The 27251-nt window shown below is 38.5% G+C and overlaps 2 protein-coding genes across 11 annotated transcripts in view; one reads left to right on the forward strand and one right to left on the reverse strand.

Annotated features, from left to right (window-relative positions):
- The window catches only part of TRIM37 (tripartite motif containing 37), a 187858-nt gene extending 172055 nt beyond the window's left edge, over positions 1-15803 (forward strand). For 6 of the 9 annotated variants that reach the window (XM_073879530.1, XM_073879527.1, XM_073879534.1 and 3 more), the window contains 3 exons: positions 3002-3112; positions 4363-4441; positions 15536-15803. In XM_073879530.1, the coding sequence (XP_073735631.1) occupies positions 3002-3112; positions 4363-4441; positions 15536-15539 (194 nt within the window). In that variant the 3' untranslated portion in view covers positions 15540-15803. Of the gene's footprint in view, positions 1-3001; positions 3113-4362; positions 5624-15535 lie in introns of those variants that run through there. The other 3 variants (XM_073879528.1, XM_073879531.1, XM_073879529.1) reach the window with 1 other exon arrangement.
- The window catches only part of PPM1E (protein phosphatase, Mg2+/Mn2+ dependent 1E), a 186660-nt gene continuing 172648 nt past the window's right edge, over positions 13240-27251 (reverse strand). For both annotated transcript variants that reach the window (XM_025851067.2, XM_025851068.2), the window contains exons 4-7: positions 26741-26929; positions 24240-24383; positions 23904-23997; positions 13240-18467 (exon numbers count right to left, since the gene is read on the reverse strand). In XM_025851067.2, coding sequence (XP_025706852.1) covers positions 17410-18467; positions 23904-23997; positions 24240-24383; positions 26741-26929 — 1485 coding nt within the window. In that variant the 3' untranslated portion in view covers positions 13240-17409. The remainder of the gene's footprint in view (positions 18468-23903; positions 23998-24239; positions 24384-26740; positions 26930-27251) is intronic.

Below are 27251 nucleotides of genomic sequence, written 5' to 3' on the forward strand. Positions count from 1 at the left end.
GCTGAAGGCAGACGCTTAACAGCTGAGCCACCCAGGCGCCCCTCAGCCATTTTCTCTTAATGTATTATCTCTCCTTTGTTATTTTTGCTATTTCTGTGGCAGTCTGTTTGACACAGTTGGAACTATTACCATTTATTCCCTTATATTTTAACCACTTTTTTATGATTTTCAGCTCCTATTTTTTTTAATATTCTCTTTAATTTCCTTGGTTCTGTCTTTAAATTTGCTGACCTCTTTTTCAAACTTGCTTAAATCCATCTATTAATATTTAAATTTTAATGACTGTATCTTTCATTTCTGGAAAGTCTTTGTAGTTTTTTTTTTATTTTTTTGTGTAGTAATTTAAAAAAATTTATCCTTCCCTTTTTCACGTTAAACAGGCCATTATCAGTTTATGAAAAATTCATGGTATTATCCTATTTGTATATCTGCTTGACTCTTATTTCAGGTGGATTATCTACCTTGTTTGTTTTATAAATTTTGATTGGAACATACCTTTCTGAGATTCTTTTTCTGTCCCACCTACCCCATCCCTAAAAAGAAATCTTTTCTTCCCCCCTCCTCCCATGATAATTCTTATGAGTTATCATAAGGATTGTGGAAGCTTCCCTTCAGAGAAGTGTTTTTTTGTTTTGTTTTTTGGTTGTTTTTAATGCTTCAAGAGTGTTCACTGATTGATGTCTGTTGATTGTCTTTTCCTGGGTCTTCATATGCTGAAGTAATTTGGGATTGTATCTTGAATATTTTTAATATGATATTATGAGACTCTGAGTTTTATTTAAATCTGCCAGTTTGGTGATACTTCAAGTTCTGGTCTACATCAATATGCCTGTTCCTATTTACTTTTCAGAGTCCTTAAATAACTGCTTCATGGGGCACCTGGATGGCTCCGTTGGTTGAGCGTCCGACTCTTCATTTCAGCTCAGGTCATGATACCCAGGTCGTGAGATCAGGCCCCTCGTGGAGCCTGCTTGAGGATTCCCTCCCTCTGCCCCCCCCCCCTTGGGAGTGCGTGTGCGTGCTCGCTCTCTTCCTGTCTCTCTCTCAAATAAATAAATCTTTTAAAAAGACATTTAAAGGGGCACTTGGGTGGCTCAGTCATTAAGCGTCTGCCTTCACCTTGGGTTATGATCCCGGGGTCCTGGGATTGAGCCCCGTGTAGGGCTCCCTGCTCCGCAGGAAGCCTGCTTCTCCCTCTCCCACTCCCCCTGCTTGTGTTCCCTCTCTCGCTGTGTCTCTCTCTGTCAGATAAATAAAATCTTTAAAAAAAAAAGACATTTAAAGAAAATAGCCGCTTCATGCATTCTTTTATTTTATTATGTTAATCACCATACATTACATCATTAGTTTTTGATGTAGTGTTCCATGATTCATTGTTTGCGTATAACACCCAGTGCTCCATTCAGTACATTCCCTCTTTAATACCCATCACCAGGCTAACCCATCCCCGCACCCCCCTTGCATTATATCCAGGTTTTATAGCTTTGTTCAGTGGGAAAGATGGGATGGAATGTGCTTATTCCATCTTACCTAGAACCCTCCCTCCAGAGATTTTACATTTGCTTTATTTAAATGACACTAGCTCCTGACCAATTTTTATGTTATTTTCCTGAGATTTGAACCTCAACTTTCAGTCCCAAACCTAAAGTAGTCACACAGGCCTTAGTTTGAATTCTGAGATGAGCTGAGCCCAGCAGAAACAGACAAGAGACTGTATTTAGTAGGCAGACTTTTTCTAGTCTGTCTCTTCAACAAAAATGTTAGCTTTATGCAGGGAGTGAACCTTTAGTCACTCAACTCCCTTTCATTGGTGGATCCAAGGGAACGTTAACATCAAATGGTCATATCCAATTTGATGGTCACATCAAATTCTTCAGGGCTATGGTAGCATCTGACCCATTAGTTTTCCTTCATTTGTTTTGGCACCTGTGTATTTCCCTTCTTTCCTTTAATGTGGCTGTTCATTAAATATTTTAAGTTTCATATTTTCTCTAGCATTTATAAGGATTTGTAGCAGAAAGATTTTCAGATTTTCTTGATCACTGTCTATTGAAACAGAAGCATTTTCTGTAGATTTTTTCTTTTAAAAATCAACCGAGGGGGCACCTGGGTGGCTCAGTCGTTAAGCGTCTGCCTTCAGCTCAGGTCAGGATCCCAGGGTCCTGGGATGGAGCCCCGCATTGGGCTCCCTGCTCTGCGGGAAGCCTGCTTCTCCCTCTCCCACTCCCCCTGCTTGTGTTCCCTCTCTCGCTGTGTCTCTCTCTGTCAAATAAATAAATAAAATCTTTAAAAAATAAATAAAAATCAGCTGATACACATAAAAACAAAATTAGAGGCCCAAATGGGATAGTACCTCATTTATTGCTAGAATTAATGGAATTTTTTATACACACATGTACATGTAAGTATAAATGTGTCTGTATATGTTTTAGGCTAGAAACGATTACATTTATATTAAATAAGGATTAAAAGTCTCTAGAAAAAACTATTTGCTTTGGAAAAAATATTCTCAGTGTAATGAAATTAATACTGGTCTCAAATTACTACTTGCAGATACTGTAGAAAGGGCAGTTTTAATCTTTGAGAACAAAAATAAAACCACTGCTATAAATAACTAAAGAGAACTGAGGTTTGTGTGGTTACTTTTTTTTTTTTTAAGATTTTATTTATTTATTTGACAGATAGCAAGAGCAGGAACACAAGCAGGGGGAGTGGGAGAGGGAGAATCAGGCTTCCCGCGGAGCAGGGAGCCCGATGCGGGACTCCATCCCAAGACCCTGGGATCGTGACCTGAGCTGAAGGCAGACGCTTAATGACTGAGCCACCCAGGAGCCCTGTGTGGTTACTTCTTTATCTGTCATTTGTTTGGTGTCTTACATTGTCTCAGCATCCAGTGTAAAATTCACTAGGAGTCTCCATTTAGTAGATGAGGAGACTTCCTTTTCCTTTCACTTACAGTGGTTTCTTGCCAGAAACACGTTCTCCCCTTCTTTCCTGCCAGGAATGAGTAGTGACAGCGATATTGAATGTGACACTGAGAACGAGGAGCAGGAAGAGCACGCCAGCATGGGAGGATTCGATGACTCTTTCATGGCGCAGCCCCCAGATGAAGGTGCAGCACCTGGTGTCCTTTTACAGAGATTAATGAAATGTTTCTTCTGCTGCTGCAGCTGCTGCTGCTTTTTCTTTCTTAATTATTGTCATTTGAGAGACAGTATTCTATGGGGTAAACGATACAGTGAATAGCAGTAGGTACCCCGGCTGGTCAGACACCTGCGGGCTGCTGCTTGGTGGAGCAGGGCATCTGAGCATAGCTTCTGGGTTGTACAGAGTTGTTTAAAATAAAAACAAAACTGAGAAGACTTTTCAACAGAGGCAGTTTGTGGCCTGCAGTGCCTAAATATTTAACTGTGTGCCCTTGTATAGAAAATGTTTGTCAACCCCTGCGGGGGGTTCAGATGTTATTAAATGTTATTAGCCTAGCCTAACTTTTTAAAAGATTTTTCCTTATTTCTTAGAAATGCATTTAGTTGAGTGAAGCATCGTTTTTTAAATTTCCTCTTCCACCCAAAATAGTTTTAGGAATAAAACTCACCGAGAGAAAGTCATTGTTAGTATTTTTGCTTTGTTTTGTTTTAGGAGTACAACCTAATGATTTGATATTATGTATACAATGTGAAATTATGAGCACGATAAGTTTTAGCTAACATCCATCACCCATTGTCAGTATTTTATCCAGAGACGTTAATGATCAGTCTGAGCATTCCTCTGCAAGATTTCCTGGAATCACAACATTGTCAGGCTCATGCTAGTTGTCAGCTTTATAATTTTACAGATTTCCCTGATGTTCTAGTGTCTTTTTCAAAACAGAGCTAAGCATTGGATGATTTTTTAAGTATTATGACACTTTTAGTAATTTTCTCTGTTTCTGAAAGAAGCAGCCAAATTTGGGGCAAGTTATTTTGAGTGCTGATAGGTTTGTAGTGATATCTGCATGTACAATTTAATTTGCTTTAAAATACATTTTATGTTTACAGAGGTAGTCTTCAGAGTATATACAGCCTCCTCATTTCCTCTTCCCTTCTTCAGCTGCTCCCACAGTGTCCCCAGGAGGACAAAGTTAGGCAGTGCCTTTCCTCTTCTAATTTGTGGGTATTACACATCTTACTTTTTCTCATTTATTTTCCCTTTGTGCTTGCTTATACCTGACTCAGGTCAAAAATTCTTTGAAGACAGAGGTTTATCTACAACCCAGTACATCTTTATCACTTAAATAATATGCTTGGTAAGATCATTTAAAGACATGGAAAAGAAAATACTGGTCCTTAAATACTGTTATTTGCTTTTAAATTTTTCTCTTAGATACGCATTCCAGTTTTCCTGATGGTGAACAAATAGGCCCGGAAGACCTCAGCTTTAATACTGATGGAAACAGTGGAAGGTAATTTTCAAATCAAGAGAACTGACTTGCAAGCTACCTTGACCCTGAGATTTGCTGTAGTTGATGCTCAAATTTGTCATCAGTCAGATAATCAGATTTGGTCTTATTTTTTCATCTTCTCTACTTGAAATAGTAATTCTGAAGACTGCACAGTTGTAGTATATGACATTAGTATGCAGGAAAAAATTAACAGCATGGGAAGAAGAATTCTGTGTAATGTAATGAATTAACAGTGTAGTCCTCAATTAATTTAGTAAGTTAGGATATTTATAAAAGGAAGTTTGTTTGCTACAATAGAAAGGTCATTAACCGCCACACAGTGTGTGTGGAGACAGTGCATGTGCTCAGTAACCTGCTAACCCTCAGTGCTCTTCTGTCCGTGGCTAGATGCGCAGTTGTGTTTAAATGACCACCTTTAGATTTTGGGTTTTAATTAGAGTTTATAGCTTCATTAATGCCTGTAAATTAGGGAACAGAAAAATTACTTATTTGTAGATTCTGCCCTGTAGATACTTTATGTGAATAACTAAGGCAAAACTAGACTGAGTCTCCTCTTTGGAGTATGTTGGCTGACTGAAGTTAATTTATTTACCTGTTCTTGTTTGTTCAAGTGCAGACACACTGATTATTGGCACATAATCTTTCTGTTGTATGACTTTTACAAATATAATTTTAAATGAGTGAAGTTCATGTGAATTGGTTATGTTTCCCAGTCATATGAACACATGGAAGATCATTTAAAATTACTTTTTTTTCCTAACTTTTACTAAACAACTATAGTGCAACAAGCATTTTAAAACCCTCTTTTCTCTTTTATTTTCATTAGTTGGACATTGGTTTCAGTGTCAATACATTTAAAGATTCATACATACTGCACACTGGTTTACATGAAACTGTGGTATAATGTTTATTTTCATATTCAGTTAGCCCAAAATAATTGCCAGACTTTCCACCGTGCTCCTACATTTGTGTTTGAGCTGCTATACTATTTGTGAAAATTACACTGAAAGTTGATAAGACTATTGAAGAAGCATGAATATAATACACACATGAGAGGCGCCTCATCTACTTCTATTTTACTTATTTCCCATGTCTAATGTCTTGCCAAATGCTGTGATTCATGGTTTGCTTTTGTTCAAAACGGTTCACACTTTTTGTTAATAAAATGAACTTGAGAAAGTATCATGCCTCTGCAATTTATTAAAAGTGGGATAGGAAGCCCCTGGGTTTTTTTCCTATTCACATTACCTGTGTATGATAGAGGCTGTTAAGCTGAGTAGACTGTTAGTAAATGCATGGGGAAAATTAAGAGACTTACTTAGACTCTTGGTAATATATATGGGTACTTTTTCTTCTTAAATGTTAGTTGGAAATATTTAAGTACTATAATCATATAATAAATAAAAATTTAACATTTGCTTACTAACATGCTAAGTGTTGGCATGCTGTTGTATAGTTATTAGGTGGTTTATCATGCAATAATACTCTAAGGCATTACTGATACGTTCTTTTAATGAGATGCATCAGTTGGAATCCACAAACACAAATATGATTGACTACTTTGAATCTCTCGCTATTGCCAACTCTTTTTAAACTTATATTTGATATAGCACTCGGAACCCACAGATCTTTATATCCTGTTTGTTTTCAAAATATGGAAAACTACATATGGTTAAGAACTAAGAAAAGCCTGAGAAAAGACCATTTGGGGAAATTTACTTGTAAATATTTTAGCATGGGTGATTTAATCAGGAGATTCTCTTGGGTCATTAATCTACATAGTAGCATTTTGGGATATCCCCCTGCCCTTTATTGGGAGGAGGTACACTTTTTTAAATCCAAATGTTGTTAACCTTTGCTCTTAATTTTCATGACCTTGAGTTTTTTTGTTTTTTTAGTCCATGGATTCCCTAGAATGGAATAGTGATATTTGGATTGTGGTATATTTGGATCTTGAGAATTTTTCTGGCTTTTCTTATGCTTTCAAGTTATGTATAAAAATCAGGAGTGCTGCCCTTATTTTAGATGAATTGAGAGCTGGTTGAGACCCTTTTAATTTGGTAGAATTTGAATTCACTGTATCAGCAAGACTATTTTTGGTTGTTACAGCTGTAGGAAAATTTGAAGGTATTTAAGTTCTTTATACTTGCACCAAAACTTTGGAGGGAAAATATTTTGAGCTTAATTGGTATATTCTCGTGTATTTTAGGAACCTATTTGTACCATATTCTGATTCCATATTTAAGAATAAAATCGATCTCTTGAAAAGCAAAAAATGCAAGGTTCTAAGGAAATATTGAACCTGCCCTCCTGGTATAAAATCCTGTATTTTGTAATTAAAGTTGACAACAGGTTTTACCAAAAATCAAAAACAAACTGGTAGATAACTAAAGGACAGAATGAGTACTCAGAAGTGTTCTACTGTGGTGAAGAAAATCATGTCTATTTTGTTGGGCTCCAGCTCACTTCAAGTCATGTTGTTTGAGAATTATAAAATAGTAAGAAATATGCAGCATGTATAAATTCTCACAGTCCATTGAAGAAGACCTTTGGGATTCAGTTAACAAGTGTCTGGCATTCTCTCTAGGTAGACAAACTACTGTCCTTGAGCCAAATCCCTACCACTCGTTGTTTTTGTAAACAGAGTGGTATTGAAACACAGTTAACATCCGTTCATTTATGGATGATCAGTGGCCGCTTGTACCCTACAAGTGGAGGAGCTGCTAAGGAAACCTGTTGGCCCCAGAGCCTGAAATATTTACTCTCACACTCTTTACAGATAAAATTTGTTGGCCTCTGCTCTCTTGATATTAATGGGAACTTCATGTGTTTTTAGTATAGGAGGTTTAGACTTAAAACATTTTTAAGTCAAAAAGATGAAACATTTGATTAGTTCTTTTGTGCTTTGTTTTGTGGTATGGGGTGATGGGCAGCTACTATCCCATTATAGACTCATAAGAAGCCTGAAAGACCCAAAGATTTCTTCAAAAATGAAGGACCTGTTAGCTTTTAGTAGTGGGATTGAAAAACAGAATTCCTTTCCCAGCTCCTAGCCATGTTAATACAGTACACCTGCCCCCGACTCCTCAGTGGTGCCAGGAAGCCTCGTGTTTTCCCTCTTCCTCCATGTGGTATGCCTGCTTTCGCTATGCTAGATTGTAGGACGCTTTGAGTGAGGGAAGAAGTCACAGGAGAAGGTACCAGTTTTCCCTCTCCCCCCATCGGTGGTTCATGATCTGATCTGCAAGAGATCTGGCTCAAAAGAGAGCTCTCTCTCCCCCTCCCGCTCCCCCCCAGTTCTCCTACTTGTAACTCTCGTTACCTGCATGCAGTCTGTGCCGCCAACATTCCTCTACTCTGCTGTTACTTTCTGGCACTTTGTGTACCCTAACAGTCCCCATCTTTTCTTTCTTTCTTCCTTTCCTTCTCCGTTTTTTTTCTTTATACTTTTCCCCTTTTAACTGAAGAGCATAGTAGCTCAGAGTCTTTCCTTCCACCATTGCCTTCAGTACTTAGTTTTGTTTTTTAAGTAAACTCTACTGCCAACAAGGGTTCGAACTCAATGGCCCCGGAGTCACATGCCTTAGTGACTGTGCCAGCCAGGTCCCGCCAGTATTTAGCATTATTATCTCACATTTGTTCCTGGAAAATTCCTTCTTTCTTTCTTTTCTTTTTTTTTTTTTTAAAGATTTTATTTATTTATTAGAGAGAGAGAGCCCAAGAGGGGGTAGGGTCAGAGGGAGAAGCAGACTCCCTGCTGAGCAGGGAGCCCGATGTGGGACTCGATCCCGGGACTCCGGGATCATGACCTGAGCCGAAGGCAGTCGCTTAACCGACTGAGCCACCCAGGCGCCCTGGAAAATTCCTTCTTAATAAATGTGTTCTCTTAGGCCTAAGGATATAGTAGTTAATGCTTGCATTGTGCACAAACATGTTTCTGGACAACTTTGACCAACTGTGTCATTGAATCCTTAAGTAAACCTTTGAGGTAGATGATTTGAGTGTCGTACCCATTTGGCAGAGAAACATGCAGTTCGGGGAGGGTAGGTGATTCTCTCAAGGTTCAGCACCACTGGCAAGGATGCAATGAATTGCCGGTCCTAGTACATTTTTCAAATCATCACACTTGAACCAAACCCAGCATTTTTATACCTAATAATTAAAAAGCTAAAGACTGCCCTTCTTTTTACTTTTATTTTGAGATAACTTTAGAGTTACAAAAGAGATAAAAAAATCTTGAGTTTCCATATACCTGTTACCCAGCTTACTCAGCTTCTTCTTTTCTTGACGTCTTCTTTAACTGTAGAACTGTAATCAAAACTAGGAAATTAGTCTTGTTTACAGAACTGTTAATTACAGAATTTGTTCATATTTCACCAGTTAATTCATTAATGTCCTTTTTCTGTTCCACGATCCAGTCCAGCATCCCACAGTGCATTTAGTTGTCACGTTTCCCTAGTGTCCTCCGGTCAGTGACAGTTCCTTATCTTTCCTTGTCTTTCATGACCTTGACATTTTTAAAGAGACCAGTTATTTTCTAGGATGTTCCCCTATATGGGTTTGTTTGGTATTTTCTCGTATTTAACTGAGATGAAGCATTATTGTGGGAAAGGCTACCACAGAGGTGATGTACCCTTCTCAGTGCATTGTATCAGGGGCTATATAAGGCAGATACTTATTTTTGATGATGTTAATCTTGATTACTTGGTCAAGGTGATGTTTGCTAGGATTCCCACTATTTATGGTTTTTCCCTTTGTAATTAATAAATATTTGGGGCAAATACTTTGAGACTATGCAAATATTCTGTTTTTGCTTTATCTCTACTAATTTTAGCACCCACCAGTGCATCTTGCCTATAACAGTTATTACTGCAGTGTTCTAATATTTTCTATTTCCCTAATTTCTTATACATTTATTATTAGGATTCTATAAGGAAAAGTTGTCCCTTCTTCCCCATTTAGATTTTTTATTCAACCACTTATTTATCAGTGTGGACTTGTAGATATTTATTTTATTCTTTATGATCCAATATTATCATTATTTTACAGTTTAGTTTGTTCCAGTTTTAGCTATCGGAAATTCAGGTTAGCTTTTGTACCCTTTTGGTATGTTCCATTGTTCTTTCCCTCCTCTGCCGCCACCAGGTGCTCCAGGCTTACCTTACCTTGTCTTTTCTCTGACCTTTTTTTTTTTTTTTTTTTTGGACAGTGGTATTTAGAAAGTAAGATTGGGATGTTAAGGTGTGCTTACTGTTACTAGAGTGTCACTGCTTCTAGCCCCTCTCAGTGGATAGAATAGAAACCACCTATATACTTACTCACGCAAACACAGCTCTGTAAATCTTTGTATCTACATATATGTAAATATGTTTTAAGAAGACAAACCGTGAGTCTGTATTGATGCCTACAATACCAGTCCCAACTCCACAGCGCTCATTTTAGCCTTCCCTTTTATTTATTAGATCTTTCTCTTAACAGCCTGGCTCTCATTAGCTACAGTATATTTACTTACTCGTTCAACGGTAACATACAAACCCAGCAGTTTCAGAACCGTTGACCTATAACCCTTGTGAGGAACAGATTTACCAACTACAGTACAGTGTCGGTATGCAGTTTTTTGTTTTTAGCCTTCAGTATCATGACAAACACTTCCCCCCCAAGTTATTTAGGTCCTAAGATTCAGAGTTACATCAGTTCCTTTCTGCACCATCCTCATCAGTGTGATTATATGATTTACTTGTAATAAAGTAAGATTCATCTGTTATAGTCTGCATTTTGTCCTCCCCACATATCCTGGTTAATCTTTAAATTTACAGACATTAAAATTCAGTCTTTGAGGTATAATGCAGTGTATGTGGGTTTAGCCAAATACAGAGTCGTGTGTATCTGCCACCATACTACTACATCAAACAGTTCAGTCACCCTCAAAATCCCCTCATGCTAGGCAAATCCTCCCCACCCCCCAACAATTGCTGACAACCATGATCTGTTCTCTGTCCTTTTAAGTTTTCCCTTTTCCAGAGTGTCATGTAACTAGAATCAACACATAGCCTTTCACTTAACAAAATGCAGTTAAGTTTCATCCATCATGTACTTCATTCCTTTATTACTGAGTAGTATTTCACTGTATGGGTGCGCCACAGTTTATTTACCCTTTGAAGGACACTTGGGTTATTTCCAGTTTAGGGTGATTATGAATCTTATAAACATTTGTGTATAGATTTTTGTGTGAACATGAGTTTTCATTCTTGAGAGGAATATATGCCTTGGAATGGGATTGCTGGGTGTGTAATAAAGAATCTGGCTGGCCTTTGTCTCTGGTTCCTGGGATATAATCTCTTAGTCCTTGGAATTTCCGGAATGGTAGAAGTGTCTTTGTTATTTATGGTGGGTCCTGACAGCTTATGCTAATGAGATAACTCAGGATGGCGGTGGGGGGCTGGCACACAGAAAGACTAATCATGGGATTAGAGGATTGGGGCTACAGTCACTTCATATCAGCCTGAATAGTCCAGCCTCATTGCCAGTGAGTCCGGCACACTCACCTTATGAAACCCCAGTAAAACCTCTGGATACTGAAGCTCAAATAAGCTTCCCTGGTAGGCAGTATTCTGCATTGTCATCCATTGTTGTTTCAGGAGGAACAACATGCTCTGTTCATCAGAACATCAAAATGCTCTGATCACAAGGAACCTTCACATGTGTACTCTCCTAGACTTCACTCTGTGTGTCCTTTCTTTTGCCTGGTTTTAATGTTTGTCCTTTTGTATAATAAAACTGTAATTGTAAGTAGAGTATTTCCCTGAGCTTTGTGAGTTGTTCTAGCAAACTTTCAAACCTGAGGGGATGGTGGGAACCCCCAAATTTGTAGTCAATTTGTCAGAAATGAGGGTGGGCTGGGGACCCCCAAACTTGGCAACTGGTGTTTGAAGTGAGAGGACTTTGCCCTTAAACTGTGAAATTTGGCCTGACTCCAGGTAGTTAATGTCAGAACTCATCTCAGTGAGTTATGTGGTATGTACTGCTTCACTTTATAAGAAACTGCTGAACTTTTCTAGATGTGGCACTGCCATTTTACATCACCAGCAAATTATAAGCGTTCTAGCTGCATCTTATAAACACTTGCTACTGTCAGCATTTTTTTAATTTTTATCTAATAAGTGATACTGGTTTTGCTGATATTTTGCTGAGGATTTCTGCCACCTATATTCATGAGGGATACTGGTCTATAGTTTAGTTTTTCTGTCTTCATCTGATTTGGTATCAGAGTAATGCTGACCTTACAAAATCTTTTTCTGAAGAGAATGTATAGAATGTGTTATTTTTAACATTTGGTAGAATTTACCAGTGAAACCATCTGGAAGAGATTTCTTTTTCCTAGGTGTGTGTTTTTGGTATTTTTCCTGCTCTGTATTCTCTAAGGTTCCTAGATCTACAGTTTGAGGTCTGTCATTAAATTTTCAGAAATTCTCGGCCATCATTCAAATATTCCTTCTGCCCAGTTCTCTTTCTCTGCTCCTTCTAGGATTCCAGTTATGCATATGTTAGGCTGATATTGTTCCACAGCTCTTATATGTTCTGTTCTGAGTGTGTCTTTGTTTTCCCTTCACTGTGTATCTGTGCACACATGTGCATGCACACGCCTTTTTCAGTTAGGGTAATTTACGTTGATTTATCTTAGTTTTAGGTGATTCTCTCCTCGGCCACGTACAGTCCACTGATTAGCCAATCCGAAGCATTCATCATCTTTGTTATTTTCCATTTCTAGCACTTCTATTTATAGTTTCTCTTTGCTGAAATCACCCGTAAGATCTTACATATGTTGTCCACCATTTTCATAACAGAATCTGGTTCTTTTTTTTTTTTTTTTCAGAGTTGTGTATTTTTTCTTTGACTTATAGTTGATACACAACATAGTGATTCAACATCTGTATACAGTATGCAATGCCCCCAAGTGACAGCTACCATCTGTCACCATAAAACACTATTACAATACCAAAACTGATTGTATTACTTACGCTGTACCTTTCGTCCCTGTGACTTATTCATTCCTTAACTGGAAGCCTGTATCTCCCACTCCCTTTCACCCATGCCCCTACTACCTTCTCTGGCAGCCATCAGTTCTCTGTATCTATGGGTCTGTTTCTGCTTTTTGTTTTTAGATTCCACATATAAATGAAATCATCTTTGGTTTCAGGTCTCACATTTAGGTATTTCATCCATTTTGAGTTTATTTTTGCATATCATGTTAAGAGTGTGGTCCATTTTTCCTACCACCATTTATTGAAGAGACTGACTTTTTGTGTACTTTTACCCTTCATCATAGGTTGACCTTGTGGGTTTCTGGGCTCTCTCTATTCTGTTCCACTGATGACTAGGTCTGTTTTTGTGCCAGTACCATACTGTTTTGATTACTACAGCTTTAGAGTATATCTTGAAATCTGGGATTGTGATACTTCCAGCTTTGTTGTTGTTTCTCAAGATGGCTCTGGCTATTAAGGGTTGGAGTCTGGGTTCTGATGTCTTCTGGAGTCTTCTGTCTTCAGAACACATTTTTTGTTTTCATATGGCTTTATATATTTTGTTGAAAGTGACATCTTGTATAGGGCAGTAGATCGTTTGAATTGTTTTTACACCTGAAAATGGGCAGGTCTTTCCTCCAGCTTAGACTTGCATTGCAGAGTCTGAATTAATCTAGGTTAGGAGTTGTGCTTGGTTTGAGGTTCATCATTGCAATAATTAACCTTAGCACTAAGTAAATTATCTTTCCTTTGAATAAAAAAACAAACGACTCATGGTTTTAAATTGCTGGGTTTTATTAAGGTATTGGCAAAATTTCAACATACATCTTACCTGAATGAACAGTTTTAATAAATAAAATATGAAGGATCACTCATGATTACAACTGAACTCAAAAGTGAGCTGTAGAGCAGGTCTGTAAATTAATAAATATACTTGGTAAGAAATGATTCACTTCATTCGCTTCACTCCATAGAGAATTCTTTGCAGAGAAATGTCATGAACAAGGGAACAAAGCCTGTCTCTCACCAAAGAGCACCTAGAGTAAGAGTTAACAATGATGTATCTGCGGATTATCTCATACATCAGAGTTTATTAGAGTATTTCCTTTTCCAGAACAACTGCTGTATCAGTCTGGAGTTCCTGTTTTTATTTGCTTTTTCTAATTAGTACAATAAGTAGTCTTCAAAATAGAAGATAAAATGTTGCTAGATGAAGTAACAATTATTTTTCAAAACAGTACCATTTGTCTGGAAAATAGTCATGTGATAATACTGGCGGTATCTTATTTTGAAAAAAAAAAAACATTTAGGCTATTCACAGGTTAGAACAGAAGGGTGAGTAATTTGTCCATTAACATGACAGGATTTTAAAAGGTGAAAAAAGTATGTTCTTTTGCTAATTTATGATTCAAAGAAAAATTGTCCGAAACGATGATGTGACCAAAGCTATAGCATCCCCCTTTATGGCCTTGCGTAGGTGAGAATGGTCATCAAGTGAATACATTGTATTTAAACACTAAAATAATAATTTACAAATCACTTTCTCACAAAGCCTTGGCAAGCCTTTGATGGGGAAGGAAGTACTTGAACCACAGCAGTTTTATCTGTAAACACTGAACTTCTTTATGCATCATTTTCATCTGCCCATCAGATGTTGCATTTCTTACTGGCACAGTGTTCCAACAATGGAGTATGGTTGTCATGAAGATGCGGCGTGACACTATACTACCACGTTGACATTATACCACTATAAATGTGGTCAGAATCAGACTCAGTGTTGACATTAACATTGTTGACATTGTCCTTGGAAAAGGTGTTACTTTCAAGGATCCTCCTAGTTAAATGCAACAGAAACTTTAATCTTATTAACTCAAGGACAGTGGATGGCACTTCTAGGTAAAGAAAAGGTATATACATATGTGTTTCCACCATCCTCTTTAGCACAGATATGAGTGGGATTAATTGCCCCAGTGTTTGGTGCTGTAATGTTGCTAAACCTCAGATATCCCTCAAAAGTACACATCTAGAAAGTGAACAAAGGAAACCTTTAAGTTAGGGACTGATTCCCTTTGAAACTCACAGTGAATGTACAAGGAGTTTGTAATGACTTCATTTGGTAACTTGAAGTCTTTTTCCCTAACGAGTACTACACTTTCTTGTTTATATTTGTTTTACTATTTCCTATTCTAACAACACTTTAGCAGGCAAACAAATTGATGCAGATCATGTTAAATTGAAAAAGGGATACCGTCACTCTTAAGGATTGAGTGTAGGATTTTCACCACCACTAAATTACACAATTAGTAAAAGTACAAAACACGTAATTCACAGACTATTACCTCAGCATTAACAGTTAATATATATTATATATACTTTTATACTGTCTAATATTTTTACAATCACCAGATACACCATCATTAAATACAAGTTACAGAATGTGTAGATACCATTAGTTAGAGGGGTACTTATTGCTTACATTAGCAAGCAGCAAATAAGGGCACAGGATTTGAACTGAAGGGAACTACTTTCTATCACCAGTGGCATTAAGATATAACACTGCATTTCACAAAGCACTGCTTTTTACCTAGTTTATAGAACCAAGAGCAGCATGTATCATACCAATAACCACTACTTTTTAATATTATAGAATTTTAAAGGACTTACCTTACAAATGGTACCTAACTACTCTATAAATATGCACGTTGTGAACAAATGAATAGTTGCTATTTTTCACAATATTGGTTTATAAGTTGACCACACTAGAACTACTTTGCTTTGTTTTCTAGAGGGCTACTGGTATGAAAAATGGAATTAACACTGCTTATATAGTCAGATCTACAAAATTCAGACCCTTAAGGATGTGTGGTCTGTGTTCATCTGAGTTTTATCCAACCATTTTTCCCCACTGAAAAAAACCTATCATTTGTATCTTTCCTTTCACCTTCTTTATTCTGCTCAAAAATAGTAGCAATGGACAACTATAGAAAATCTTTAAAAAACTGTTTAATTTCAATAAGTGCTTTGGATTATAATGTGTACCAATATTCTGCTGCCTGTTTTCTTGTTTCCTTAGATAATTTGATTTGAAACTGACACTGCATCTGATGGGTTGTTAACAAGATCTAGGCTTCAGAAAATGACAGATGTGAGTGAGGTCCGTGTATGAGGGTCAAACATCAGGTTGGTGAAAAGATTCTGGTACTATATTCAGAGCCACATTTATTCCCTCCTTCTCAGCCATGTGTCACAAGACTTGAGAAAAAGAATAAATGACTTCAAAATCACGAGAAATATTGAAAATCTCTACTTACACCCAAATTCTTAAAAATAAAATGTACGGATTAATCTGATCATTGGTGAAGTGAAGTTTTTGTGTATTTGCCGTAGCTACACTGGCATCCAGAACATGCTGTGGTCTTTTAGTTTTAAAGCCTAGGAATCTGAGTTTCCATTATGGGTCTGGGGAACATAAAGTAATTGTATTATTTTGTAAAAACACAGGCAGTGGACGTTTCTTGGCAAGAGCATTTGGTCCATCCCCCCCCGCCAAGTGGAGTGAGTGAGGGGCAGCTCCTATCCATTGGCATGGCTGGTCCACAGTTGACTAGGGGAGGGAAGGAGGTCATGTGGTGATATTCATGATTCTCAAGAGAATCAGAGGCTGCTTCACTGACTGAATCTGATTACGAGTTTATTTGCTGTCTTTAGTTGAAGATACGCTTGTAGCTTGAAACTACAGAACGGCAAAAAGCAGACAACTTCAAATTATCAAATGTAAGTATTGAAATGAGAAAGACATCCTCTCTGCAGTCTGAAGTGGCATGGAGCAGGACTGTGGAGCTTTCTCCATTCCTAACTAAATAGACCTCAGTCTCCGTTTACCTGCCTTCTCCTTTGCACTTGGCCTCTGGGCTCACTTTAGGCAGTACTTTCAACCTCTTTCACACCAGTTATTTCATTCCCTTGGGAGAAACAATTTTAGAGAAGTTAAAACCAGTATTTTTCATTCTCCAAAACCACTTTTTATTTTGTAGTAGTATATGCCTTTGCTGTCTGTTAACTTAAGGGGGAAAAAAAAGGCAGAAAAAATAGAAATACTATTTGATTTTTCTTTTTTAAATGGCAACTTGATTCTAGTATATTTGTACCTAACATCATCTCCATTAAACCAGTTTTGTTCCTGAGATGAAGGTACAGTGAAAAACAGCATCATAGGTTAAAACCAGTTGACAGCGGTCTTCTAAAATGACAAATAATAAAAATCCCACCAAAAGCACCATAACAGGTTATGAAACTCCCAAATAGCTACACAGCCCTAGGAAGTACTTTTTAATTCAGAAAATTTTTATCTTTTATGTTACAGGAAAAAAAATCAGTCTTTTTGATTATATACCACCTCACAAGGCAGAAAATATGACACTTTTATGCTAGTTTTCTACTTTCATTGTAACCAATTAAAACCCATATGGCTTTTAGTCTTTTACCAAATGAAAAAAGAGAGGAGGGTTTCCCTCATAGTCCCCAGTCTTTTGAGGAACATCCCCCAACTACATCTGATTCTGCTTTAAGTTTTCCATAGATATATTAGGCACATTAAACCAGATTTCACCTGCATTGAGACTTCAACACTAGATATCCTGACTAAAATAACTCACAAACTTCCACTAGTGATGTGAAGGGGTAGTAAGTGGGAGTTGTATGTAGGTGTGGAGACACATCACAGGGACCAGTTGTATAATTTTGCTAGTGAAACCGCCAGTACTTTTTTTTGTTTTAGATTGAAAACACTACTTTGAGTTTCCTAGAGATGTATTTACATTTAAGAATTGAGCCATCCATGGTTTCATAATGAAGCACATATATTTCAGAAATGTCTACCTTGTTTCTACTCTGACGGTGGTGTTTTTATTGGAGGAGAGCTAGCTAGCCTACTTTAAAGGGGAAGTTTTATATTTTGTAGCTCGAGGGAAGGCCTGGATCTGGAGTATCGTTACTCTTTCCGAGCTTCCTCATCATGTTTGCACTATATCCTTTCCAAATATTTTGCCTCCACGGCAGAAAACTTCTGAACAACCTAGTTCTCTTCCCACTTCGAATAAGTGAGGAGAGACTAGTGCCTATTTTGCGGGAAGGCTCTTGAGCAGACATAAATGAATACAACTTTGGATTAAACCTGAATCCGTGCCGTCTCTTTGAATAACGATAGCGTAAATGAGACAATCTGGAAACTCTCTTTCCCAGGAATTTGAACTGTTCCTCTTCCAACCTAGGACAGACAGGAGACAAGCTCTCCATTCTGTATATCTGCTGCCCTGTTGAACCCAAATTAAAAGAGGGAAACTCTCCAGCACCACTCTGTTCAGGCAATGATGATTGAACTGATTTTTTCTCCATTATTAGCTCATTAATAGAATTTGCTTTCTTTGGTGCACCAGGACCAAACATCTCAATTGGTGGCAAAAACTGGGCACTGTGAGGTTTGCTTGCTTCTATTTGTGTGAGATCTAGGTAGCCCGGGTCTTCCAGCACGTTGATTTGGGACCCTGGGCTCAGGCTAGTTCTATCAGTGAATGAATCCACGCGCCCATCATAGCCTAGATCGGCTGGTGCTGAGCACTGGTGCTGCGGCCAAGGGCGTTTGCACTCTCCATGATTCTCCTTATCATCCCCACCATCTTCTTGCCCTCCTTGAAAAGAGTTCTCTGTCCAATCTGATTCCTCACTAACATTTACAGCTTTGTTCATGTCCCTCAGGAATACCACAATAACAGTGATGTTATCACTTGACCCAGCATCACGAGCTGATGCAACTAATTTGTGGGCAACCATGCTACTGTCTCCATTATTCTCCTTCAGGTGGTCAGATACAACTTTGACTGCCTCATCAGGATTCACGGTGTCATAGAAGCCATCACAGGCCAGAATGAGGTAGTCTTCAGTCCCATCCAAAACAGTTGAGGCAGAATCTGCATCCCCACAGATATATGGCTTATGTTCAGCGTCTCCTGTGGGAATTAGAAAGGAGGTCAGATTTTGGTTTACCTTGCATGTAAGAATGTTTATGGCCAATGCTGTGACTGATCACAATTTATTGGATTGTGATCTGAATTTACTGGAAAGAATTTATAAACTAGTTTCAGATAAAATACTTGAATTCTTTGTTAATCAGATGCTGCTCACTCCTTACTTAGTTAAATAATTGCCATTCACTGGGCTTAATTTCTCACTAGCTTACACTCTGAATCTTGTGCCACTAGCTATGATTTAGGCTTAGCTGAGCATGGCAACAAATGTCAAATCTAAGTTTTTTGCTGCACTGAAAAATTCAGTGTTACGTAGGAAAATTTTGTTGGTTAACAGATCTAATTTTTTTTTTTTTTTTTTTTTTTTACTAGTAAAGTTTGATTTAATTGAGATTTGAGAACAAGTCCACATTGAAAAACAAACCAAAGTTGTGGTCATTCTTTTCATTAAATACTTAATTTTCTGTCCTTGTTTTCAAATTAATAGCTTTATGCTGCTAGCACAGAGAAAGGTTTGAGTTACAAGGGATTTTTAAAAAGTCAAGTCCAACTCCCCTCAAGCTGGGAAAAGTCATCCCAAGATTCAGACAAGAGAACTAGAATGTTAGTCTCTTGATTCCCAATCCAGTTTGCTTTCTACTTTTTAATGCTGCTTTTACTTGTAACTTCTAGAGAACAACTGGAAAATGTATGGCCACATTTCTCTCCTCTTCAGGGACTACCATATTCTTGCTGTCTTCATTTGTCTCTGATCGAACCCCCACCGTCTTTATTGCTGTTGTTCATTCTCCACTTGTAAACAACTGTGAGAACCCCCAAGGCCCTACTGGGTCATTATTTCTTCTTTGTTTAGTTCATGCACTTATGAATGACATTTGAGCCGGGTCTTGAAGGGTAAGTTAGTTATCACCAGGTAGAGAAGGGCTGGCCCTCGGTTGAAGGAATTAGCATAAGCAAGGCACAGAGGCAACTATGAAGCAGTAATGTGTAGCTTTATATGGGGTCCTTGGAGTGGAGATAGAAACCTAGCCTAGTGTGGGCTCAAGGTCTCCCCAGTCTATCACTAGACTATGGAGAAAATTAATCATCTGCAATGCATTCTGGATCTTTTCAGATCTGGAGCACTTCCCGATCCATTCACTCTACATTCGTTGTTTTCCTCTGGGTACTTGGAGAGAGCCTAGCCAAGGGGTCCCTAGCCTCTTGGGTAACCATATAGCTTATTAATACAACAAGGGATACTCGTTTACTACTGCTTTACATAGAAAACAGTATTTAGCAATAATTCCTAGATTAGGGTACCATAATTGAGAAACAGTAGTTAAAATTTATAAAATGTTTTATCATTTGTAAAGTAATGACATACAGCTTAGTGGTTAAGGATGCCAGCACTGGAGTCAGACTGCCTGGATCCAAATCCTAGCATTTGTTACTTAGAGACCCTCATCAGTTACTGTCCTCTCTACAGTACTAAAACTGCTTTTGGACTAGGGGATGATAAAATGAAAATAATTATACATAAGTTATCTGGCTCTGTCATCACCTGTTCTAGTTTCTCTCCTACCCACATAAGGTTCTCTCCAACACTTCCCATCCCTGTTTAATCCTCCAATAGGCCCAGAAAACTCAATAGGCACCCTAGAGACAACTGCTAGAACTGGTGTGGGACACACTGAACAACAAGATACTAGATAAGAAACTAGTCTTTTTCATACAGTTGCCAGAACCATCTTCCCTCAAACATGGTTTTGATTCCATCAATTTCATACTTTAGCTCTTACAGGCTACTGGGAGGCATCAGGTAAAACTTCCAGTCATGAGATTCAGTGTTCTCCACCAATCTGCTTTACTAAATTTCCCCATCCCCTACTCCACCTGACTATTATTATCATCATTATTATTTTCTGAATTCCAGCTCTAAAAATAAATGTGATCTGAGTCATACTGTTCCCAAAAATCTTGTTTTAGTGCTTCAATTAAAAGGCTACTGCAACTGTTAGTTTGGAACAGAACATACAAAGATTTGCACAGGGAAAATGCTGCCAAAATTCTGGCTTTTCACCTGCTCTACTGTTGGATGTCAAATTCATGACATTTCGCCCCCAAATTTGGTAGGAGGGCATGATTATCCATTTCATGGTGAAAATGGATAATCATTTTCAATCATTTCAACCTCCTCTCTCCATATGCTAGGAAACATATCATGCCTCCCTGTCAACTTTGGATCATAAATCTGAAGGGCTCATGAGGAGAAACAGTTGAAAAGCTTTTCATTTTGAAAGCTTTAAGTGTCACTTAATTTCTAAGTAGAGTTGAACTCTGCTCAGGAGTCCTTTTTCTTGTCCCTGTTTAGCCCCCGATTTTATTCTCACATTCTTCACCTCTCTCTTCCAATTAAGCTACTGGATTTCGGTAGATGGCCTAATTTCCCACTTCAAAGAAAATTAAGTTTATCAGGCCTGAATTCCTTCCGCTTCTACCCGCCCCCCGCCCCCCCTCCCCGGCCCTTTTGTTTTCATCAAGAGAGATTCACCACATCAGCTACTATTGTGTCAGGAGTAGAGGTCTCCATTTCCTCCTCAAAGCTCACCTGTGCTCTGGGACCTAACTCTGTAGGACTCTGGCTTCTGTCACTCTCATCTTCAATTTCTCTTCTACTTGCTCTCATCTTTTATCCTACAAACATACTCTGATCTAAACTCGTTAGCCTAACATCAAAAATAACAAAAGTGACCCTTTCCCAAATCAGCTTTTCCCTCAGGCCACCACACTATTTCCTTTACCACTAAATTGCCCAAGAAACTAAATCTATACATGTTCTTTTGTGTTGTTACTCATTTTCTGTCACCTGATTTTCTGGGTTTTTTTTCCATCTACTCATCCAAAACATTTCTCTCATATATTACCAATTAGTTCCGGTTTTCAAAATTCCATGTCTTTTTTTAACCCACGTCTCACTTGACCTCTCCTAGCACTTGACCCTGTGACCACTTACTCCTAGAAACCCTCTTCTAGTATCTGTGATACCCCACGTGTATATCTCTGATCCCTTCTTGATTTTCTTCACTGGCTCCTTCACTTAATAATAGCACTAATCATTTTGTGCTAAAACTGCCAGGCAGGGCTCTAAGTGTGGTGCATGTATTATACCATTTAATACAAAAACTCCATGAGCCATTTAATGTTACTATTCTTACTTTACCAAGGAACAGATAGACACAAAGAAATTAATTTCCCAAGGCCCACAGCTTGTAAAGTGACAGAGCCACACAAACCTAGAGGCATGACTTCATTGTGTATTTCTACCTTAAGTAATGCGTCTCATCCTTGGTCTCTCATCACACTACATATTTTTCCTGGGCAATACTGTCCGAACCTATAATTTCAACTACTATATATAATATCACTTCACAGATTGCTAATATTATTGCCAAAATGGGATGAGTTCCCACATCTCTTATCTGCAACTCAGAATTCTGCTCAGCTCCAGATCTGTATTTCCAGCTGCATATCAATTCTGTCTCCTAAAATATCACACAGGTATCTAGAATATAAAATATGTCCAAAATGAACTCATTATCTGCCCTCCTCCCCACCCCACAAACTGCTGCTGCTTTTTTACAAATGCTTTATCATCTCGGTCACTTAAGTCAAAAACCTGGAAATCAGCTTTTCTCTGCCCCCAGAAACTGTCACTTCTGATCAATTCATACATCCTCTGTATCCCTTCTGAGTTGCCCTCATCTCTGTAACAGACTATATCAACAGCCCCTGAATGATCTCACCTAGGCTTTCTACTCCAGTCTGTCTCCCATACCATCATCACAAATACCTTATAAGTCTGAATCATGTGGCCTCTCGGCTTATTCACCTGGTAAGAGTCTAGACTACTTAGCCTGGCTATATAAGCCCCTTCACAGTCTGGCGCCACACTTATTTTGATCACTCCTACCCTCTGCCCTCGCCTCTTGTACATTCTACTGTTCCTAAAACATGGCGTGCCTTTTCAGATGCCCATGTATTTATATTCTCCTCCCCCTGGAATTTCCTCCCCTACACACTGTCCTCCACATCCAACCTAAAAGTCACTTTCTCTATAGAGTCTGCCACATTCTCTCTTAGACCATCTCTTATTCAAGGACATTCTCCCCTTGCTTTTAGTTTCCCCTTGTGTTATATTTTTAGAAGCAAGAAAAGGCAAGTATTCTCTAGTAAAGTTGGTTCTATGACAAGCATTAAAGATCCTTTTCGATACTCTGACAAAGACTGTAAGATCAAGAGGAATTGTCAAATAATTCTACACAGGGGTGTGTTTCAGAAATGAGAAATTTCCCCTCTGGGGTCTTATTCCAGAGTTCCTAATAACTCTCTCAATCTGAGATAAAAACTAACCCTCATTTTTTCAGAAGCACTTGCAGGATCTTTCAGCTTTTGCGCTCTCTCTCAGCCTTCTGCTACTCACATTTGGGCCACTTCACAGCTTGCTAGCACCTTCCCAAAGAGTGGGAGGAACTCCTGTCACTGGTGAAACTGAATCAATCCTTTGAGATTTTGGTAACGATAAGCAAAACTGGGGGATTACATGTGAATTCCATTTATCCATATTATTCCTATGTCAAATTACTTCATTTAATTTCTTTAGGAGGCAGGAATGAAGAACTGTAGTATGCATGCATATCACCCATAAAGATACACACACACTGATTTATTCTTTTTAAAAAACCAGAAATGAAGCTAAGCCACAAAGCCTAAAATATAATAAACCCAGGTGCCAAAGTGAAACAAAAATAGAAACAGGACTATCTTTGAACTTACACCCTTGCATTTTGTCCAATCAGGTCAGCTGTTTACTAAGTTTTAGACAGTTACACTGACTTTCCCTTCTCTTGAAAAATTTAGGTCCCAGGGAGGCAGATTCTTTGAAACCGTAGGGTTATCTGACAAATCACTATATTCCACATTAAAAAAAATTTTTTTCATCTAAAAAGTACAATGTTTATGTCATTTTATAATTCAGTGAAAACAAAGATATAAACAAGGTAAAATATAGGGAGGGGAGCCTTCCATTCTCTTGAAAATACTAAGTTAAGTTAAATATGATCCAAAATGGAATGAAATGAGGATCACTGTAGTTTTAAGCAGATTTGTGTCCCAAAAATTAAAGGCTTCCATTAAAAAAAAACAAAACTAGTAAGCTCTGCATTTCTTAATATAGTTCCCTTTCAGTAATGGAATTTAAGTATATAAATGAATAGGTTAATTAAAAGAGGCATTATCTAATTGTTACTTTAAACAATAATAAGCACTCTGATAATATAAATTACCATCTCAGGTTCCTTTATTGTAGCAGAATTAGTATGAGACAATGAGCTAGGGGAGGACAGTTCGGAGAAACAAAAAGGAAATGGTTTTTCCTACCAATAGCTCGGGAGACCGACAGACTTCCATTCACCCTCCAGGCACCAAACCAGACTACACAACCTCCAAGAGCCTCAATTCGCTGCTTTTCATCCTAAACAGCAATGCAATAGAAAGAAGCAAATAATTGGATTCAGGATTTATTTGTCTACCTTAACAGTAAACAACAGGTACAATACTCATCAGCTTCCAGGAAAGGTTCTCTTTATTCCTCCTCTGTAAGGTGGGCATGGTTGCTCAGATAACGGTGGTAATCAGAATAAGCAAGTGAATATTAACTACTAGCTAGAAACCCGCCTCCGTGGCACGTGCCCTCCCACAACGGAGCGCACTTACCTCCCTGTCCGGTTTGTGTGGCTTCATTAGCTCAACCGCTTGCCCTTTTCTCACGAGCATGACCTGGGAATCCCCAACCCAGGCCACATGGAGCATGTTCCCTCTGATGAAAGTCACTACTCCTGTGGTCCCACATCTTAAACTCTAAAAGTAATTAAATAAAACTAGAGTCAGTAAAAATAAAGAGACTTCAAATTCTCATTGAGAAGCAACACAGACTTTTAGTTGGGGTCTAACTATTAGTAACTCAATTTCACAACAAACAGCAATTCCTGTCTCTCTGCATTTTTATGTGCATAGATGTATGTGTATACACATAGATCCATGTTATCTATGATATGCAAGGCAGGAATGATTATTCATTTCATTTTATGTACAAATAAGAAAACTGTGGCAGGTTATGTGACCTTTCCAAGAGCGGGTAACTCATTAGTACACAAAACAGAACTGAAATTCTTTTTTCTCCCAGTCCAGCATTCAATCCACTACAGCAGTCCTTAAAGATTTCCATGTTCTGGTCTCTGTTTTGTCACTGACCTAGAGTATGTACAAGGGGAAGGTCCTAGCATTACAAAGGATCTGATAGGTATACAACAAATGCTCCCACACTCAGTATTAAGATAGGAGCCAAGAGATAACGTATATTCCCTGGCATGCTAAGTTGCTTATACTTAAAAAAAAAAAAAAATCACCTACAATAATTTTAGGGGCCTCTGCTTTTGGAACATTGCATAAAGAACAGCCTGGAGCTTCACTGCAGTAGCTCAGTAGCAGTGTACTTCATGCTCCTGATACTACTACATTAAATGACATCTCCATTTGACATGAGTCACCACCAAATAAGCATGACTTTCTGTTACCAAGGACTTGTCCTAAATTAGAACCAATGCGTCAAGGATGGTAAAAGGCCCCTTGTATCCAATGAGAAAAACAACTTCTCATTTTTCCTATATAGGGAAAGTTTGTTATAGATCCTCACCCACCAATAAAATGTCTTCCCACCCAGAATGTTCAAAACCTCAGCCCCCTGGAACACATGATAAAGACACTCGAGTGCATATGCCCTGCAGAGAACAGGAGGCAGGGCTGCTTCACAACAGGAATAGCTCCTTTCTTCCCAGCAGTTAGCAGCACATGGGAGCAGAAGAAGGAAAAAAGTAACTGCTGAGACAAACCTAAATTATTCAAAAGAACTATTGGCAAGACTGAGAGACACTAGGATCACTGGCAAAGCAAATGAGGTGAACATGGTCAGAGAAAAAAGCCATACTTTTGAGGACACAGAGGAAAAAGGAATGGAACAGAAGAAGAAGACAAAGTGATTCTCTTAGTTTCTGTGATCTTACAGATCACTCTCAGGGGCCAGGTCTTGGCCTTGGTCAAAATGACGACAGCCAGTAGCTCCAAGGTAGGCAGAGCTGAGCAGTGCCAGCCCTCAAGACTCTGGGGACAGTCTGAGGTTGACAACTGTATTGTTTTCTAGGCCCACCTCTGTAGGTAGACCCTAGTGGTCACTGTTGTTGGATTTGCATACTAAACTAAACCTGGGGTAAAGGTGGGGAAACAATATTTTCCTTGCTTAATACCAAGTAGTTCTGAATTACTGTTTCATTGATTCCAAGCACCACTACTTTTGTGTAGCATAACAATGAAATCAAAGAAATGGATTAAATGATGACCCTACTCCTTCCAAATCCTTTTCAAAAACAGTTAATGTTTAATTCATAGGGCAGGAGTCTTATTTTTTATATGTATAATAATTCTGTAGTTACTTTTAAAAATTAAAAATTAAAAATTATTATCTTGCTATTGGCCCCCAGTTAAAAATGAATATAGAGTACTGTAGTTAATCATATACCAATGCCCAGAATGATAATTAGATTAAAATTTTTACTTTTAGATCTTAATATAGAGCCCCTGTCATTCATTCACAGTAAAAACCTTAGGTCTGATTAACCTTAAGAAATTAGGACATGAGCTCTGACTTTTCTTCCTGTAAAATCAGTTCAAGAATCATCTAAGGATTCACTCTCCAAGCAAATTTTCCCTCAAGAGATACACAGTAAAACACTGCCAACCCACTTAGAACCAAACGTATGGGAGTAATCCAGCTTCTGTTTCCTTTTTAGTCCATTGTTTTAATCACTGTATCCAGATTTTGTCAGCAAAAGTCTGCTTAGAGAGATGGTCCTGGTGTGAAGCTGACAGGCACTGGTAAATAAAAAAGCTAAAACTCACCTGCCAAATCCAGCAATGGACTGGCTTTCTAGAAAATTATAACTTTGGAGTTTCTCTACAGCACATCATATCACCCCACTAAAACCCTTAAGATGGAATTAGAACTATAACAGAATCCAATATCATGGGTCAAGAATACAGCCTGAAAGAACTTTAAATAATGCCTGCCCCAAAAGAGAAAACCCAAAATAACCCACGAACCACGGACCAAGTTGAGTTCAGCTAGTGCATTCGTGGCTGGAATTTATGAGGAAATGGCATACCTCCCTGGCTGCTTTCTGCACAAACCGCTCATCAGTGACCCGGAAGGCCCGGCACAGGGCCTCAGCAGGATCGTGGGGGAACATCTCCTGGCGGACTAAATTAACGTGCAGGTGAATGGAGGCATAAATGGCAGCATCCACTCCCCCATGGCCATCAAACACTGCAAAGTAGGCTTGTTCTTCCTGGTCCTGTTGATAGAAAAACAAACAGTTAAGGAAGTGAGGTACAGCATGACTCAAAGGAACCAATCCGTTGTACTGATGATGCCCATTCTCCTCCTCCACTGCACTTGTCACCTAGACAATGAGACTAGATGTTTCTCTTTTTTGACATGCCTGATCACCTGCTAAAATACCTGCAGCACTGGGGTATCTGTGTTTACACAGAGAACACTGGAACACATTGTGGCCAATTAGCTCAGGCTGAAGTGCCCTCTCACTGAAAGTTGCCGTCTTGTACCATGGAAACCGCCCACATGCAGTGGCTTCAAAACTGCTGTTACAAGTTGTG

Source organism: Callorhinus ursinus, unplaced genomic scaffold, assembly GCF_003265705.2.
Source record: "Callorhinus ursinus isolate GAN/ISIS: 27379988/994484 unplaced genomic scaffold, GSC_fseal_2.0 scaffold34, whole genome shotgun sequence".
Taxonomy (NCBI): Eukaryota; Metazoa; Chordata; class Mammalia; order Carnivora; family Otariidae; genus Callorhinus; species Callorhinus ursinus.